This window comes from Primulina eburnea, unplaced genomic scaffold (assembly GCF_022965805.1).
Source record: "Primulina eburnea isolate SZY01 unplaced genomic scaffold, ASM2296580v1 ctg496_ERROPOS3583385+, whole genome shotgun sequence".
Taxonomy (NCBI): Eukaryota; Viridiplantae; Streptophyta; class Magnoliopsida; order Lamiales; family Gesneriaceae; genus Primulina; species Primulina eburnea.
In genome coordinates this window covers 62219-78920 of record NW_027331300.1, presented here as the reverse complement: position 1 = coordinate 78920, position 16702 = coordinate 62219, and the positions used below count along the sequence as shown (strand labels likewise).

The 16702-nt window shown below is 32.8% G+C and overlaps 3 protein-coding genes across 4 annotated transcripts; 2 read left to right on the top strand and 1 right to left on the bottom strand.

Annotated features, from left to right (window-relative positions):
• Positions 1–273: 273 nt before the first annotated feature.
• Positions 274–1743, top strand: LOC140821262 (uncharacterized). The gene is made up of 2 exons (XM_073181701.1): positions 274–627; positions 1206–1743. Exons 1-2 carry the CDS (start codon positions 377–379, stop codon positions 1618–1620), a joined length of 666 nt encoding a protein of 221 aa, XP_073037802.1. The 5' UTR covers positions 274–376; the 3' UTR covers positions 1621–1743.
• A 786-nt stretch (positions 1744–2529) lies between these two features.
• On the bottom strand, positions 2530–4108 carry LOC140821256 (2-oxoglutarate-dependent dioxygenase DAO-like). Its single transcript, XM_073181692.1, has 3 exons — positions 3679–4108; positions 3255–3573; positions 2530–2869 (listed from the first exon to the last, which is right to left on the bottom strand). Exons 1-3 carry the CDS (start codon positions 4014–4016, stop codon positions 2618–2620), a joined length of 909 nt encoding a protein of 302 aa, XP_073037793.1. The 5' UTR covers positions 4017–4108; the 3' UTR covers positions 2530–2617.
• A 6313-nt stretch (positions 4109–10421) lies between these two features.
• LOC140821261 (cationic amino acid transporter 8, vacuolar-like) lies at positions 10422–12842 on the top strand. 2 transcript variants are annotated; one of them, XM_073181700.1, is made up of 2 exons: positions 10422–11890; positions 12341–12842. In XM_073181700.1, the coding sequence occupies exons 1-2, from the start codon at positions 10609–10611 to the stop codon at positions 12409–12411; spliced, it is 1353 nt and encodes a 450-aa protein (XP_073037801.1). In that variant the 5' UTR covers positions 10422–10608; the 3' UTR covers positions 12412–12842. The 2 variants fall into 2 exon arrangements, with proteins under 2 accessions (XP_073037801.1, XP_073037800.1); XM_073181699.1 differs by having other exon boundaries at positions 10422–12773.
• The last annotated feature ends 3860 nt before the right edge of the window (positions 12843–16702 follow it).

Sequence of the window (16702 nt, the reverse complement as noted above, 5' to 3'; positions counted from 1 at the left end):
GATTAAATAATATTATTTATACAATAATATTTTGTCCAAATTTATTGTTAATTAATATATATTTGATTTGTAAACTTGTCTTATTTTGGGTTTTTGCTAACTGGGTATTTAAAATTTGACTTTAGTGCGTATTCATATTATATATATAATATAATTTGGAAAAAAAATGTAAAAAGGAAAACTCGGACGTACATCCTCGGCCACAGAACATAACACAATCGGCTTGGCATACGTAGAATGCTTTATTGCTAACATCCGATCGTATTACCAAGTACGTGTCACCACTTACGCCATTCAAAACTTACCAACGAACTAAAAATCACACTGAAATTTGGAAACGCTGCAACTCGATTCCCACTTCAAATTCTACTCAGAAATGGCTGTTCTTGATATCTTCAAGCTCTCATTTCTTCTGAGTCTTTTCTCCACTTCAAACTTAAGCTCTGGCCCGGGCGGTAATGTTGGTGTATTCCCGCCCACGTGTAACCGAATCGAATGCCCGAGTTACGACGTGATTGACACCGGTGATGCGTTCGAGATCCGGCGTTACAATTCCAGTATGTGGATATCGACTCAGCGCGTTGATGATATCTCCTTTGTGAATGCCACCAGAGTGGGATTCCTCCAGTAAATACTGATTCTTCTCCCTTTTCTTTTTCTTCGGTACCTTTGTTTCTATGGTTGCATGCTCGCTCTTCGAATTGTTCTAGATTTAAAATACTCAACAGGATTAACGAGATTAACCGTTAAAACATTAACATGGTCAGATTTGTGGTGTTTAAATTGTTAATCTTGATTGTCAACGTATTGCCTATAATTCTTTTCCTGCTTATTACAATATTTATGTCCGGATTTCTTTATCTGAAATCAGTTAAATTAACACGACTTTTCTATCTTAATCCTTTGTATTGTAAACCATTTTTAAACCCCCATATTTTGGAGTTGGTGGAAGGCAATCCAAACAACAATTTCACACTTCTATGACATGTTTTCTGACACGGATGTTAGTCCAGTACTATTGGACAAAAGAGTCCCAAAAATAAACTACATCAGACCAATTCAATCAAAGATAAAGAGGATATGTCCATCATTATGCTTTACTTCTGGCTCTAATCATATTCCATGTTTAAACCAATTTTTTTTATAAAAGAACGGGCATAAGGGAGGTGATCGAATGATAATTAACATTTTTTCCTTCCTGCCAGGCTATTTGACTACATCCAGGGAAAAAACGATGCCCAGCAGAAAATAGAAATGACGGCTCCAGTAATCACCGAGGTGAAGCCTAGTGATGGCCCCTTCTGTGCTTCATCCTTCGCCGTCAGCTTCTACGTGCCTAAAGATAACCAGGCAAATGCCCCGTCTGCTGATCATCTTCATCTACAAAAATGGGGTCTAACCTATGTAGCAGTTCGGCAATTCAGTGGATTCGTGAAGGACGAAGAAGTTGGAGAGGAAGCCGCTGCCTTGTACGCTAGTGTATCTGGAACAGTTTGGCAGGATGCTATTGAAAAGAGTCATTCAGGGGACAATGCAACGGAATACATCATCGCGCAGTATAATTCTCCGTTTGAGCCTAGAAACAGAGTAAATGAGGTGTGGCTGACATTTGATCTCTAGACAACTTGCGGTTTGAGAAGTGATCTTGATCGACGTTTTGACTTTGTATGATCACAATCTCTGAATAAACAATAATGTCACACATATCTAAATGTGATATTGGCATGTCTGTTATGAGCATCAGGCAGTATGTGTTTTCATAATAATATGTAAAACCAAAAGAAAAAACCAAAAGTTGACATGTTGAACTATGACGCAACTGGTAGAAAATTATACATATGAAAAAATAATGAAATAATTGAGACAAAAAAAAATTTACGTGGTTTAGCAATTTATTTATGTTCACGGGAAGAAGAGCAACAATATTTTATACTATTAAGAAAATATCACAGAAGAACTCTTAGTCTTCTCAAGATTTTCTTATCTCAACTCTGTACGAAGTAATTAACTTTCGAGTCTCTCAATTGTTTTTTATGTTTTTCACTTTGGAATGTTTTTCAAGACCAATGATGAAGCCTTTTATAGGCAAATTTGATATTGAACATATGGCTCAATTTTCCCAAGTACTTTATCTATTTTCGACTTGAAACCATTTAAATTATATTAAAATCACAAACAATTTTGTATACTTAAATATAAATAATAGAATGCTTAATATATATTTGATTGGTTCATGGAAGAAGTGGGGGGTCGACGAGTCAAGTTTGTGTATGTGTATTCAAAACGGAACACGTAACATCTTTTTATTCAATTTGACAGTAACACTTGTCAAAATATGGTCATCGCCTTCGAAGTCGGACCACATATAAAAGTCATGGAGTCCGTCTTCTCTCCACAAAATTTTATAGACAAAAAGTTTTATTTATAATTTATAAATTAGTGCAAATATGACGCAAAACATTTATGCCTCATCATCTTCAAAAAGTAACAAAAATTACCTAGTGCAACGCATAAAATTTATCATAAGAAAAATTGAAGCAGAATTTTTTTATTATACCAAGCAAAATTCTACAAGATAAATATATGAATACATATAACCCTCAATGACTCAGCTTAACTATTCTGGGTGAGATCGGAAGAATTCAAGAGCTTCACCGGTGGGTGAATCCGTAGAAATTCGTTGCCTTCTGTAATGTTCGAAATTGAAAGGGGTGTAGAGGGCAGGGTGATCGGGATCCACCAACCCCGGCAACACTTGAACGTTCTCATCCTCGGCAGGCAGCACGAAAAGGGCGATTGTTATACGTACAGAAGCCTCGTAGCATTGCACTTGATGCTTCACGTTGTGAAACCTTCCATTACTCCACACCTATATATATATATATCACTTAATTAATTAATTGATTTCATATGATACATACATACGAATATAATTAATGTGTGTGTGATGGATTATAATTATATAAATAATTGATTTTTTATATTAATGTTTACTTGTTTGAATAAATTTATCTTACGTTGAATCTGAAAATTATATTTTATCGATAGTGGCCCAAAACAATATCTTCTAGAAAGCTTTGAACCATTTGCGATGATAACTAAAAATAAATTAAAACAAAACCAAACCAAAAAGCAGGAGAGAGAGAGAGAGAATTCAGGATCATTAAACTACCACGTAATAATAGTAATTAAATTTATTATTGATTTTTAGGCAGCATGCTAAATGATAAATTAATTAAAAGTGGTATACTTACCTTGCCCGCATCTCCGACATTAAAAACGAGTGTTCCGGGCACATGATCAACAGAGATTAACTCTCCGGTGGTTTTGTCCACGACCTCTAAACCATTAACGTTATCATCATCATGGAGTATGGTGAAAAATCCAGCGTCTGAATGCATTACAGCACCCTGTAATCCCACAGTTTCCGGTCCATAATTATATTTGTTCATTTTGAACTGGGATATTCCTTCCTTGAATTTCTCGCCGTTCAATCCCAAACCGTCCATTAATTTGCTCCCCACGACCTTTGCAAGATCATGAATAGCAGAAGTGTATTTTAAGATAATCTCCCTGCAAAAGGAATGGAAAATTTCCAAGAATAAGTATGAGCCTGCAAGAATTTTTCTCTATTGTTTCGTTTTTCTTTACATGAATCAAAAGGTTACTTATCATTACCTTTTCTGAGGAGATACATCCAACTGAGTGCAGAAATGATCAACAGCGGCGGCCGAGCCCGCATCGTATAAACTCAGGCTTTCGAAAAAAGCACTGGCTATGTTAGGTGGGGTGTACCCTTTTGAAGGCTCCAGATGGTTATAATTCCGCATCTTGATTTCCATCGGAAGATCATGAAGAGAACGTATTACATCCTTCATATCAGACATGAGGGACAAAGGAACCCCGTGATTGATAAGCCTGAAGCAACCCCATTCTTCGCACGCACTCACCATTTTCTGCGGCAGAGTTGAGAAATCTTGCATATCAATCACTGGAACTGACTTGGTTATGGTCATTTTGTATAATTTTATTTCCTTTTTCAAGTTATTTATCGTATTGCAATGATTTCTTGAAGATGTAGAGGTTTTCTGTGTGGGTTTTTAAGCCGGCGAAACCATGTATTTATGGCTGGATTTGAGTTTGAATAGTCGTGGAGTGGAGTGGAAAGTAAACAGTCTTATTTTATAATTAATATGGAGAGAAAAAAATACTCTTTACTACTTTCCAATAAATCTAAAAATTATTATTTTATTTGGAAAACTAAATAGAAATATGTGCATATATTGAAACTAAAGTAATCAATAACATTTATATATTAAAGAGTACAAAAGAAACTAGAGTATATCTTTTGTGAGACGGTTTCACGGATCTTTATCTATGATACGAACTCTATCGATATTCACAGTAGAAAGTAATACTCTTAGCATAAAAAGTTATATTTTTTCATGGATGACTCAAATAAAAGAACTGTCTCACAAAATACGACCCGTAAGATCTTCTCACACAAATTTTTGCCATGAAACTATTATGTGGTTAAAAATTTTATAAAATGATGCAACTTTTGGACAGATTAAAAACATGCTCTATAATTATTAAAGTTCCCGTAATTATTAAAAACAGATGTTATTTTTTTCTAGCATAATTATTTTACTATATAATAGCCATTGAATATCTTACGTGTCTGAGTAAATTATTACTTGCATTCTAGAAGCCTTGTAGAATTTGGTTTATTTCTTTACCTGTAAATCACCATCGAGATTTTTCTCCCAAAAATCACCATCATCGACTAAGAATATGCCAAATTCAAAAAACAGCCAATTTATTTGTATGCCAGTTATTGACTTTTCTTAATTGATGAAATAATATCACCTATTTAATTTTTTAAAAAAAAAAATTAGGGAAAACTACAATTAAAGTTGCTAGTCATAGTCCTAAAAAAGCAGCTAAGACAGGAAATTTCAATTTTAGTTCGTAAAGTATTTTTAGTTTTTATTATAAATTTAATAATTACATCAATTCAGTCAACATATTATATGATACATATACATGCAACATTTAATATTAAATGCATAAATTCTTAAGTTTTCAAATAAAAGCCTCAAATCACAAATGGTATGGATGAAAGCTTTCGTAATAGTTATTGTATCAAAGGCATGCTTTTTAAATTTAAAATTAAATTTCATGCAAAAAAATTAAAAATTAACTTAAATTTGATCAAAAAAACTCACGTTTTCGCATTTTTTCTGGTCAATCCTTTGGTTGATCGGTATTTTCACACTTTTGCTCGAAGCAAAGCTTTTTTTTTTACGTTAAACGCTTAATATAATCTTTTAGTGATATTTATAATGTGTGACTCATTTTCATGTGTGTTATTTTATTTATATCATGAAAAGAAGAACAACTTTAATATTTTTGTTTGTTCCGGAAGTTTAAAGAATCTCAAAATTGATAGCATATCGAGTCAGTTGTATTCATTGGTTAACCAATATAGAAAGACAAAAATTTGTTTGAGACGGTCTCACGGTCGTATTTTGTGATACGGATCTCTTATTTGAGTCGTTCATAAAAAAATATTACTTTTTATCTCACAGTTAAAGATTTGTAAAACCGTAGACATACTCATATATAATACTGCAACATGAATCGCATGTTTGTTTACCAAAATATGACTTCAGCCGTAATCAGTCATTTTATTTTCCGTTTCCCCTTTTTCAAAGTTAGATGGCATGTAATACTCATAGCTTATGGATTTGGGTTACCCCGATTAATAGTTTATAAGCTGTAACACAACTTATTATGATAGTTTACAAGTTTTTTAAAAATATTTTACCAGATAGATTTTGAGAGTTTATAGCATATTTTTAATAACTTATAAGTCGAGCCAAATAGTGTCATATCCAAGATTTCTAATGAAAAATAATTAATTTACCAAAATTGAAAAACACACGACTAAAATTGAAATTTGTTATCATAAACAACTAAAATGAAAATAAAATTAAAATTTTGTAAAAAAAGTTTTCTTCCGAGATAATCCCCTTGCCTCATGTCCTTACAAAACTATTAGTGTATCTGCTTTTTTAATATTGAAATAATTTAAATTATATTAAAAGTTAAAAGTAATTTTTAATTAATGAGTACATTTCTTGTGAGACGATCCCACGAATCTTTATTTGTTAAACGGATCCACCCTATTAATATTCACAATAAAAAATAATACTCTTAACATGAAAAGTAATATTTTTTCATGGATGACTCAAATAAGAAACACGTCTCACAAAATGCGACACGTGAGACCGTCTCACACAAGTTTTTGTCTCAATTAAAAGACTCAATATTTGATTTGTAGAAGAGGCGTTCGACGAGTAAGTGCGGTTGTGTTTTCGAAAGGTCGAAAAATGGGTACAGCGCCGGTTGAAGGAACACCCCCCTGAAACTTTCTAGATGGTTTCAAATTTTAAATTCGTTTTGTTTTTTTATGTGTAAAATGTGTTTTTAATACATACAAAATTCGATATCTCAAATTTGAATTGATTTGATTTTAGTCGGTCCACATAAAAGTTATGGATCTTTCCTACGTCTTTCCTCAGCAGAAAAGCATTTTCCAAGAACAAAAAGGAATGGAAGTCGGTCCGAAGATTGCTTCAGCCAAATACATTTTGCCAAAATTGAGCAAAATATGGAAATGAAGTACGGAATGAGATTGAACGAGCAACAAAGAAAGCTTGTGGAACAGTAAAATCTGATAATGATAAAATATGTTAATGATCCAAAACCGATTAAAATGTAATGTCCGTATTATATGAAAATACAAGAACAAATTTTTCGTAAATGATTCAGTCAGTAGTTTATTTTTTTTAATTATTCGTATTCTTTAAAAATTGCCTGTAAGTTTTTAAATTTTAATAATGTATAATCGTAATTTGTTATTATAATGTGCAATTTTATTATGTTATTTTAAATTTTGTGTAATTTTGTTTTATTTTGATTTTTCTATTCCATCTATTTTTTAAAAATTAGTTGTAAGTTTTAATATCATTTATGCAATATCATTTCATTAAAGAAAGCAGGCTTGGGATCCATTTATACCTGTGGGGATGATAAATTGCCATTAACCACACAGCTTCTGTTAGATAGTATGGTCCTTTTCCTTATATAATAAAATCTTGATTCAACTTTAAAAAAAAAAACTCAAATATGGCACTTTTGTATGTCAACTACTAAATTTAAATATTTAGAAAGCTTCACAATATTTTATCATATATGTAAAATATAAAATAACAAAAAAATTTATCTTAGAATATTAATTTTTTATTCCAAGTTTTAGTATGGATATAAAAAATATTGATTTATATAATCATTTGTACAAACTCATTTTGACTTAGTACTTATCACTTGTCTAATCGATTAGGCACTCTAAATTTTAGGATGAACCTCACAATCCACATAATGTTTAACATCTTTTATGTCTAGACTTCAAACACAATTTTAATACCTTCATGTGAAGACTATCACTCAATTAAATTTTGAAGTACATTTCTCTTGTATATATGGGTGATTTTGTGTGAAGAAATTAGTTTATTACAGTATATATATATTCTCAAATAGAACCTCACATATAAGGAAAAACTATCGTTAAGCTAATATATCTATTTAGACTCTTTTTTTTTGTTTTCTCTCATTTTAACTAATTCGTTCATGTGAGCTGGTCATGTTTTAAATCTTTTAAAAAGTTTATATTTGATCTTCAAGATGTTGTACGTATAACTTCCAAAAGTGATATATAAATTAGACACAAGAATATGACAATTGGAAAAAGTTTTGTACTATTTATGACGTTGCAATGGTTATATTTGACTTCCTAACAGGTTGTCGGTGCGGTCCGATTCCAAAAACAAAACAGTTTAATGAATGAAACGGTTGAGTAAACGGGTATGGTCTTGTGAATATAGCTTTTGATTTGTTGATTTTTTGGCAAAGAGAAGAACATGGAAATTGTAGTCATTTTTCTTAACTTTCCATAGAGTCAAGAGTCGTTTAATTTTGAGTTCATATGAGATATATACGCTGAAAGTACTGGATTGTATACATGTTCGGACTATTTCTGCAACCTCTGCAAAACCGGCAAAGTCATAACGAATTATCAGCTTCTTAAGCATCGATTCAAACTTCAATCTTTGAAGATGATTTATAGATTATTGTCTTATCTTTCCACGTATGTTGAATCATTCCATTACAATAGTTTAGCTGAGAGATATTGCCAACATACAGAGCTGGTCTATCGAGCCATATGCCACCGCCATTTAGCCTCGATAACATCCAAAATACTCGATCGACCTAAAATATGATTTTTCTACATAATTTAGTATGATTTCCAGCTGTTCTAGCCGCTAATCATTTGGATTACCAATTTGTGAGATATCATCGAATGACCTCGTTATATTTTCAGATTGACTTCGTTTAAGTTTCAGTTTATCAAATCTCTCTTCTTGACATCTTGCTATTATAAAAATCAAGATTGACTCAAATCAAGATTGCTATTATAAAAATCAAGATATCATCGAATGACCTCGTTACAAAAAATGTTGCTATTATAAAAATCAAGATTGATAGCATTTCCGAAAGCCAACAACACAAATATATTAACTCTAAACATTAATTTAAAATATAATAAAAATAAAGAGATATGGAATTAAAAATTTAAAACATAAGGAAAAAAATCAATTTTCAGAAGATTGAAAATAAAATATAAACTAAAATCAAAATAAAAGTAAAAATTGCTTTAAATATTTGTTTTGTGTATTTTTTTACATTTAATTATATTAAGGCAAAAACTTATGTGAGACGGTCTCACGGGTCGTAGTTGTGAGACGGATCTCTTATTTGGGTCACCCATGAAAAAGTATTACTTTTTATGCTAAGAGTATTACTTTTTATTGTGAATATGGGTAGGGCTGACCCGTCTCACAGATTATGACCCGTGAGACGGTCTCACATGAGACTCACTCTTATATTAAAAGTTATAACGATAAATTTTTTAATTAATTAACACTGCAGGTAACTTATTTTTGGAATTGAAATACTAAAAACAAAACAAAAGGTATTATTGCCATATTTTAATATAGACATTAAATATGAAGTGTATTTAACAAAAGACAAAAATTTGTGTGAGATGGTCTCACGAGTCGTATTTGTGAGACAGATCTCTTATTTGGGTTGTCCACGAAAAAGTATTAATTTTTATGCTAAGAGGATTATTTTTTATTGTGAAAATAGGTAAGGTTGACCCGTCTCACAGATTAAGATCTGTGAGACGGTGTCGGTGTCACATGAGATCTACTCTTAACAAAAAGATACAAATGAAATAACACATTCGTGATTTTGTTTTCAGAATGAGAAGATATTTTAAAAACATAAACGAACAAATCCAATTCTTTGTCCAATGACTAGCTAGCTAGCTTTTGATTTTTAAAGCTCATCCAAACGCATATATAATCCTAATCCTTGAACATTAGAAATTAAATTATCGATGTGTTATAACTGACAAACATTTGTTACAGATGGTCTTACAAGTCGTATTTTGTGAGAGAGGTCTTTTATTTGGGTCATCCATGAAAAAATATTACTTTTTAGAATAAGAGTATTTTTTTATTGTTAATATCAGTAGGGTTGACCCGTCTTACAGATAAAAATTCGCGAGACTTTCTCACAAAAAACATACTCATTATAATTATCTGTAAATAAAGTTTGAGATATCGAATTCAAAATTTAATTTTAATAAATCCCTCACAACTTTAAAAAAAAAATCGCTTTGAATTATATTTGTCCGTAGCCTATAAAAATGTATATCTCGTCTTCCCCACCCCTTGTTAGGATATTCAAATATATACGTCTGTATATATTTGTGAAGATCATGAACAATAAATTACCTTTTAATTTTAAATTGGATCATATATATTGATGTTTGGTAAACCATCATATCATAATAATATTAAAAATATAAGAACAAAGATTTATTTATTGATCACGAGAATCATGAGAACAATTATATATTATATATATATAATATTAAAAATATAAGAACAAAGATTTATTTATTGATCACGAGAATCATGAGAACAATTATATTATATATATATATATATATATATATATATATATATATATATATATATATATATATATATATATATATATATATATATATGAGTGAGTCTCATGTGAGACCGTCTCACGGGTCATAATCCGTGAGACGGGTCAACCCTACCCATATTCACAATAAAAAGTAATACTCTTAGTATAAAAAGTAATACTTTTTCATGGGTGACCCAAATAAGAGATCCGTCTCACAAGTACGACCCGTGAGACCGTCTCACATAAGTTTTTGCCTATATATATATATATTATTGTTATCTACAAAATTCGGAAAAGAAAATGTATAGCTAGCTAGCTACATGATATGAATGTATTTGGCCAGAAAGATGAACAAGATGAAAACCCGATGGAGTTGACAGGATTCGACTTTGGTTTTTCCTCGATTTTTGGATTCCGTTCGCACTCGCCAATATCGGCTAATTGGGAATACTCAGATTCTTACTCTTAATTATCATTATGGGACAAAAGAATGGCAAATTTTCGTTCGAAGCCTCAGGTCTCACCACCCCAATAGTACCGCCGACAATGGACCCTTCCGCCGCAGAGGCCGGGAACTCCTACTGGCGTTTCAGCAAGAATGATTTTTTCCCGGAACCTAGCTTCCAGGACTTCTCCACCTACCTCTCCGCCCTCTCCAAAACCCCCCACCGTCTCAAAGATCGCCTATTCGGGCGATCCTCCGACGCGAATGAACTCGTTCAGTACAAGAAACAATCGGAGAATGAGATGAAGCAATGCCTCACGTGGTGGGATCTTATCTGGCTCGGATTTGGTTCGGTCGTCGGTTCGGGAATTTTCAGCATCACTGGTCAAGAAACCCACGATCACGCTGGTCCTGCAATCATTCTGTCGTATGCTGTTTCGGGTTTATCCGCTTTATTATCTGTGTTTTGTTATACCGAATTTTCTGTTGAGATTCCGATCGCTGGGGGGTCCTTTTCTTTTCTTCGAATAGAATTGGGGGATTTTGTTGCTTTTATCGCTGCTGGAAATATTTTGCTGGAAGGGCTGGTTGGGGCAGCAGGCTTGGGGCGTTCTTGGTCATCTTATTTTGCTAGCATTATTAAAAGTAATCCCGATTTTTTGAGGATAAGAGTTGATTCTTTTGCTGAGGGGTTCAATCTATTGGATCCTTTGGCTGTAGTGGTTTTGGCCATTGCCAATGGTTTTGCAATGACGGGCACGAAGAGAACTTCGGTGCTGAATTGGATTAGTTCAATATTCGGGATTGTGGTGATTGTGTTCATTATTGTTGTTGGTTTTGTGCATGGGAAGAGTGATAATTTGGTTCCTTTTTTTCCATATGGGGCTGAAGGGGTGTTCACTGCCGCTGCCGTAGTATACTGGTCTTATACGGGTTTTGATATGGTTGCTAATATGGCTGAGGAAGTTAAGAAACCTTCAAGGGACATGCCAGTTGGGCTGCTTGGGTCGATGTCTTTGATCACTGTCGTGTACTGCTTAATGGCGTTGGCTCTCACCATGATGGTGAAATATACTCAAGTGGATGTCAATGCCCCGTATTCTTTCGCATTCGATGGAATTGGGATGAAATGGGCCAAGTATTTAGTGAGCATTGTTGCTCTTAAGGGAATGACTACCAGTATGCTAATTGGATCAATGGGACAGGCTCGTTACACTACTCAGATAGCGAGGGTGCACATGATTCCCCCTTGGTTTGCTCTTGTTCATCCCAAGACAGGAACTCCTATTTACGCCACCCTGTTGATAACCACAGGTAGTTGCATTCTTGCCTTCTTCTCGAGTTTGGACGTTTTATCAAGTGTATTATCGTTTAGCACCCTCTTCATTTTCATGCTTATGGCCGTTGCTTTGCTCTTTAGACGGTACTACGTTAAGGATGTCACCCCCAAAAGTGATGCCATCAAATTTTTCATATCATTATTCCTTATTTTTGGGTCGTCTCTTGGGATAACGGTCCTTTGGAGTTCCAAAAATAGGGAATGGACAGGGTATGCTTTGAGCGGAGGGCTGTGGTTCGTAGGAACTTTAGGGATGGCATTTACAGCGAAACACAGGAATCCGAAAGTATGGGGGGTTCCCCTTGTTCCGTGGTTTCCATCTCTATCGATAGCTATGAATTTGTTTCTTATAGGATCTCTTGGTTCGGTTGCTGTGTGGCGGTTCCTTATATGCAGTTTCATCATGCTATTTTACTATTTGTTAGCCGGAGTTCATGCGACTTACGATACTGCTCATATGGATGAACAAAAAATGAAACTTGAAGAGGGAATATAAGATTTGGACCAAGGGAGTTGGCTGGTAATGAGGAGGTAGGGTTTGCTAAGATATGTTTGCTACGAGTGCAAACCGAGCACTCAACTAAAGTATGAGACAGCATCGTCTTTACAAGTTCCATTTCAAATACAGTGTTCTGTCATATTTTTCTTAGTTGGTTTCTGTATTCTGTCAATACAAGTTTTAAAAATATGGAAAAGCGCTTGAAAGTTGAATGAAATATTTAGTCCAACTCTAAAATACAAGCAAAGTGAAGATTAATGTACATGTCATCTATGTACACGCACTGCGTGTGTGTTCAAAGCTAGTTTGAAAGATTTGCATGAAAGCTAGTTTGAAAGATTTGCATGGATGATGGACCCCCAATGAAGGAAGAAGATAATAAGAAATTAACTTTGTCGTATTTACGTTATTGAGTAGGTTTTTGGATTCTTGGAGTTGTATTGGATACAGAAAAAGTCTTGTAAACGAATAGCCCAAATCCGATTGTATGATAAACAAGCCTACAAACGCTTGTGCAAAACTATTGAAAATATCGTTTCATTATATGTATTTTGAACAGTTGTAAATATACTTAGATAAATTCAAAACTAGAAATAGAGCGGGTCGACTTGGTTCATATTTATAATAAAAAAATATTAATTTTTATATAAAAAATAATATATTTTCATTTACAATTGATCAAATAGAATATGTATCTCACAAAATTGATTTGTGAGATCGTTTTATGAGATTTTTTGTGTAATAAAAACTCGGTTTCCATTGAAAAAGAAGTGCAATGAAAATTAACTTTGTATATGCAATGAAAAATAGTGACCATTGAATGTTTCGAATACCAAAATCGAGTTATGATCCAAGTGAATATATATTATCACAGGCGCACTACTTTGTTTTTGTGAGATGAATTTCACCACATGATCATGAAAGAACTTCATAGTAATAACGAAATAAAGAACTTTGAAGTTGCAATTCATTTAAAATACTTATGTTTAATAATGCACACGTAATATATATTTCTGCCACTTTCTAACTTTACTGATGGAGTCTTATCCAAACCAACAAAGTCCCTTATCTAAAACTACAGTCCTCAACCAGTAAAAGTCCAACACTTCTCACGTTCTTGAAATTCGCTAAATATGTGGGAGCATGGATTCACTTATTGGCTCCAAGTGCAAAAAAGGAATGGAACAGACCCACCCCAACTTTTTATCTTCTTATTGGCTGCTAAGTGAGAGAAGCATAAGAATGGAAATATCTTTTGCCACGAATGGTGGAAGAATAATCTAAGATGAGACAGAAACCTTATCCTCTAGGATGTTTTCATTCAAGAAATTCGGAGATTTGAATCATTACTATATCGGAAAGTTGGGTGGTTGGTGTTTTGTTTTGGATAAAATCTTGCTCTCCTACTTGGGATCGATTATGTTACCTGTCTTTTTTAGCATTTCTCATCTATTAAACCTAAACTCGATCGAGTACTGCCATCTGCTCACATACATATAAATAAAAGTAAGAACATAAATTTATTTCTGAGTTTTTTTTAATAGTATATATAATATCGTTCTGTTTAATTTCATCAAATTGCCAACATGCTCTTGACGATGTAATCTTTCGAGAAAAAATATAATATTTTACCACCCTCGTACAAGTAAATTAATTAAGTGGTCGTATGTATAAATTTTATGCATTATTAATCCCTGAAAATTATGATGTTAAAGAGTTAAACTTTTCTTGTAAACACGACAGCTCATAGTCGCATACACATCAATCAAATTCCAATAAATCCGCTCATGCATCAGTCACTTCTTCTTCTTCTTTCTTCTTTTCTTTTCTTTTCTTTTCTTTCTTTTTTTTTTTTATAGTGAATACGTGCTTTGATTTGACAAACTGAGCATCCTCAGAATGTGAGTGGTTTTTAGCTCTATGACTCCACCACAGTAATAATTTAGTATTGACCCGATTTCATTTTCCTTTCCATGTTCTCAACTATCGCAAACATGGTTAGATAAGATTAGTGGTGCACTCCAACATCATCGAGATCACCTCTTCAGACCGCACTTGTCCAACTTTTCTTTGGTATAACCATCGAAGTTTCGATTTATATCACCATTAGCTTTGCTTTATTCCGTGTGAATATATATATATATATATATATATATATATATATATATATATATATATATATATATATATGAAGTGATTATTGAGGTATATTTCCTTTATGGATACCCATTTTTGCAATCCTCTGTGAATTTAAACTGAAGCAAAACGTAGAGTGCTAAAATGTGGGCATTTGAGCTAGCCCACCAAATTAATATTTAGATGGAATATCTGGTCAAAAATATTGTTAGGTTAGGCAAACAAGATTACGTTTGATTTTTTGGTAGATCTAGCAGATTGGATTATTGTCAAAGATAGTGATTAATTAATGCAGTGCGTAAATCCACGGGGGTTTCTTGAATCCCAAAAACTAAAAAGAATGAGTACTTTATGTCTACATCAGATTGTGATCAGTCCGTGACTCTGTTTTCAGACTTCAAATGTGACGTCTGAAGACTAAAGTAGTAGGGGAAATCATTCCCATGGAGATATAGACTTGTAACTCGTTGAAAACAAGTTGAGTGCCACTTTTTATTTATTTATTATTATTTAGTTAGTTGGATGCCATTATTGATCAAACCAGTTTTTATCGTTTATTTTTCCTTTTTGTAAGGAAATCACAAATCAGAATCTTAATTAATGCGATGAATCAATTTCGCACGAGTTTCAGTTTTTTAATGGTATAGGTTCATCGAATGTTAGCATGAAACACAAATTTAGGAGATAAAATATTACATCATGTGATCAACTCTATCGATTCAACATGATAAACATTGAAATATTTTGATTAAACGTTTCTTGAAATTTTCGTTAATCCCATCGAGCATGTGAGTGGCTCGATGAAGTAAATGTTTTGGTGGATGAATATAACGTACAATTTATTGAATATTAAGATTCAGACCTAACTCCATGTTCCATGATCTTAACATAACGTTGTAAGCCGTTTACGAGTGTGTGTATGTATATATATATATCTTTTACTAATGTTTCAGTCAAATTAAGTGTTAGTTGTATATCTCATCTCAGACCTACTACTGCATGCCCATGTATATTCTGTACACCATTACCACCTTATCTCCCCCCATTCAGACCAGTTGCTTTCACTGTAAATGGTTGCATGCCCCAATTTTATAGGAATTATGGATATAATGAAATGCATCAATTATTGGTCCATTGCCACAATTGGGACCAAAACCAACTCTCGCCATCAATTATTTTTTGACGTTTAAATAACAGATTTTTGACAAAGACCAAACACTCTTGCTTGCGATCGGTCAGAGGAGACACGTGTATTCAGAATTTATCGCTCATTTGTTTTTCGAAAGCTTGAAAATATTGGTACGAAATTACTATCTAAAACATGTAAAATATATATTATATTCGATTTTCGAACTTTTGTCGACACAAATACGTATAAAAGAACTATATATGATATTCATAATCTTTAAAGAATCTTTATAATGTTATCACATAATTAGGCTAAAATATTTTAAATAATCACTTAAATAATACTGCTCTGGTCTGGCGGCGTTACGTGTAATGATATATTTGTACATCGACGCATGCATGAATAATATTTTTATAATTCATTTGTTTATATTTAAATGATGATCAAAATGTAATTATAAGAAATAGTGAGGGATTACGTTGTAATTTTGATATAAAATTTATTTTTAAAAAAAGAACAAAATAGAAATTGAACTTACAACTTGCTGTTTAATAAAAAAATACTTTATCCGTTAAACTACATGATGCGGAGAAAAGAGAGAAGGATTCGTTGAAGACATTACATTTATAGTAGCGCCCAACAATGGAAATATACGTCTGGCTTAAGTCCAACCTTGTTGTCGTAAAAAAGGGAAGGCAAACTAATAAATTGGACTATTGGCCATAAGCAACGCCAAAAAGTATGCGCATCGCACGTAACATTCGACATGGAAACGCAAGAATTATAGTGCTCCACCTCACCCAACATCAAATTTCTGGACCACTACAATTTTATTGAAAATTATGTTGCTTAAATATTGTTGTAGGTTTCAAAGTTTTAAATGAGAAATATATTATTTAGTTTACGAGTTGTCCTTAATTATTAAATCATATGTTAAAGGTTGTACTGAATTAAGTATTTATTAAATCTGGAAAGTTTTTTTTTTTAAATGGAAATAGGAATGGGGAGGAACTGATAAGTTTG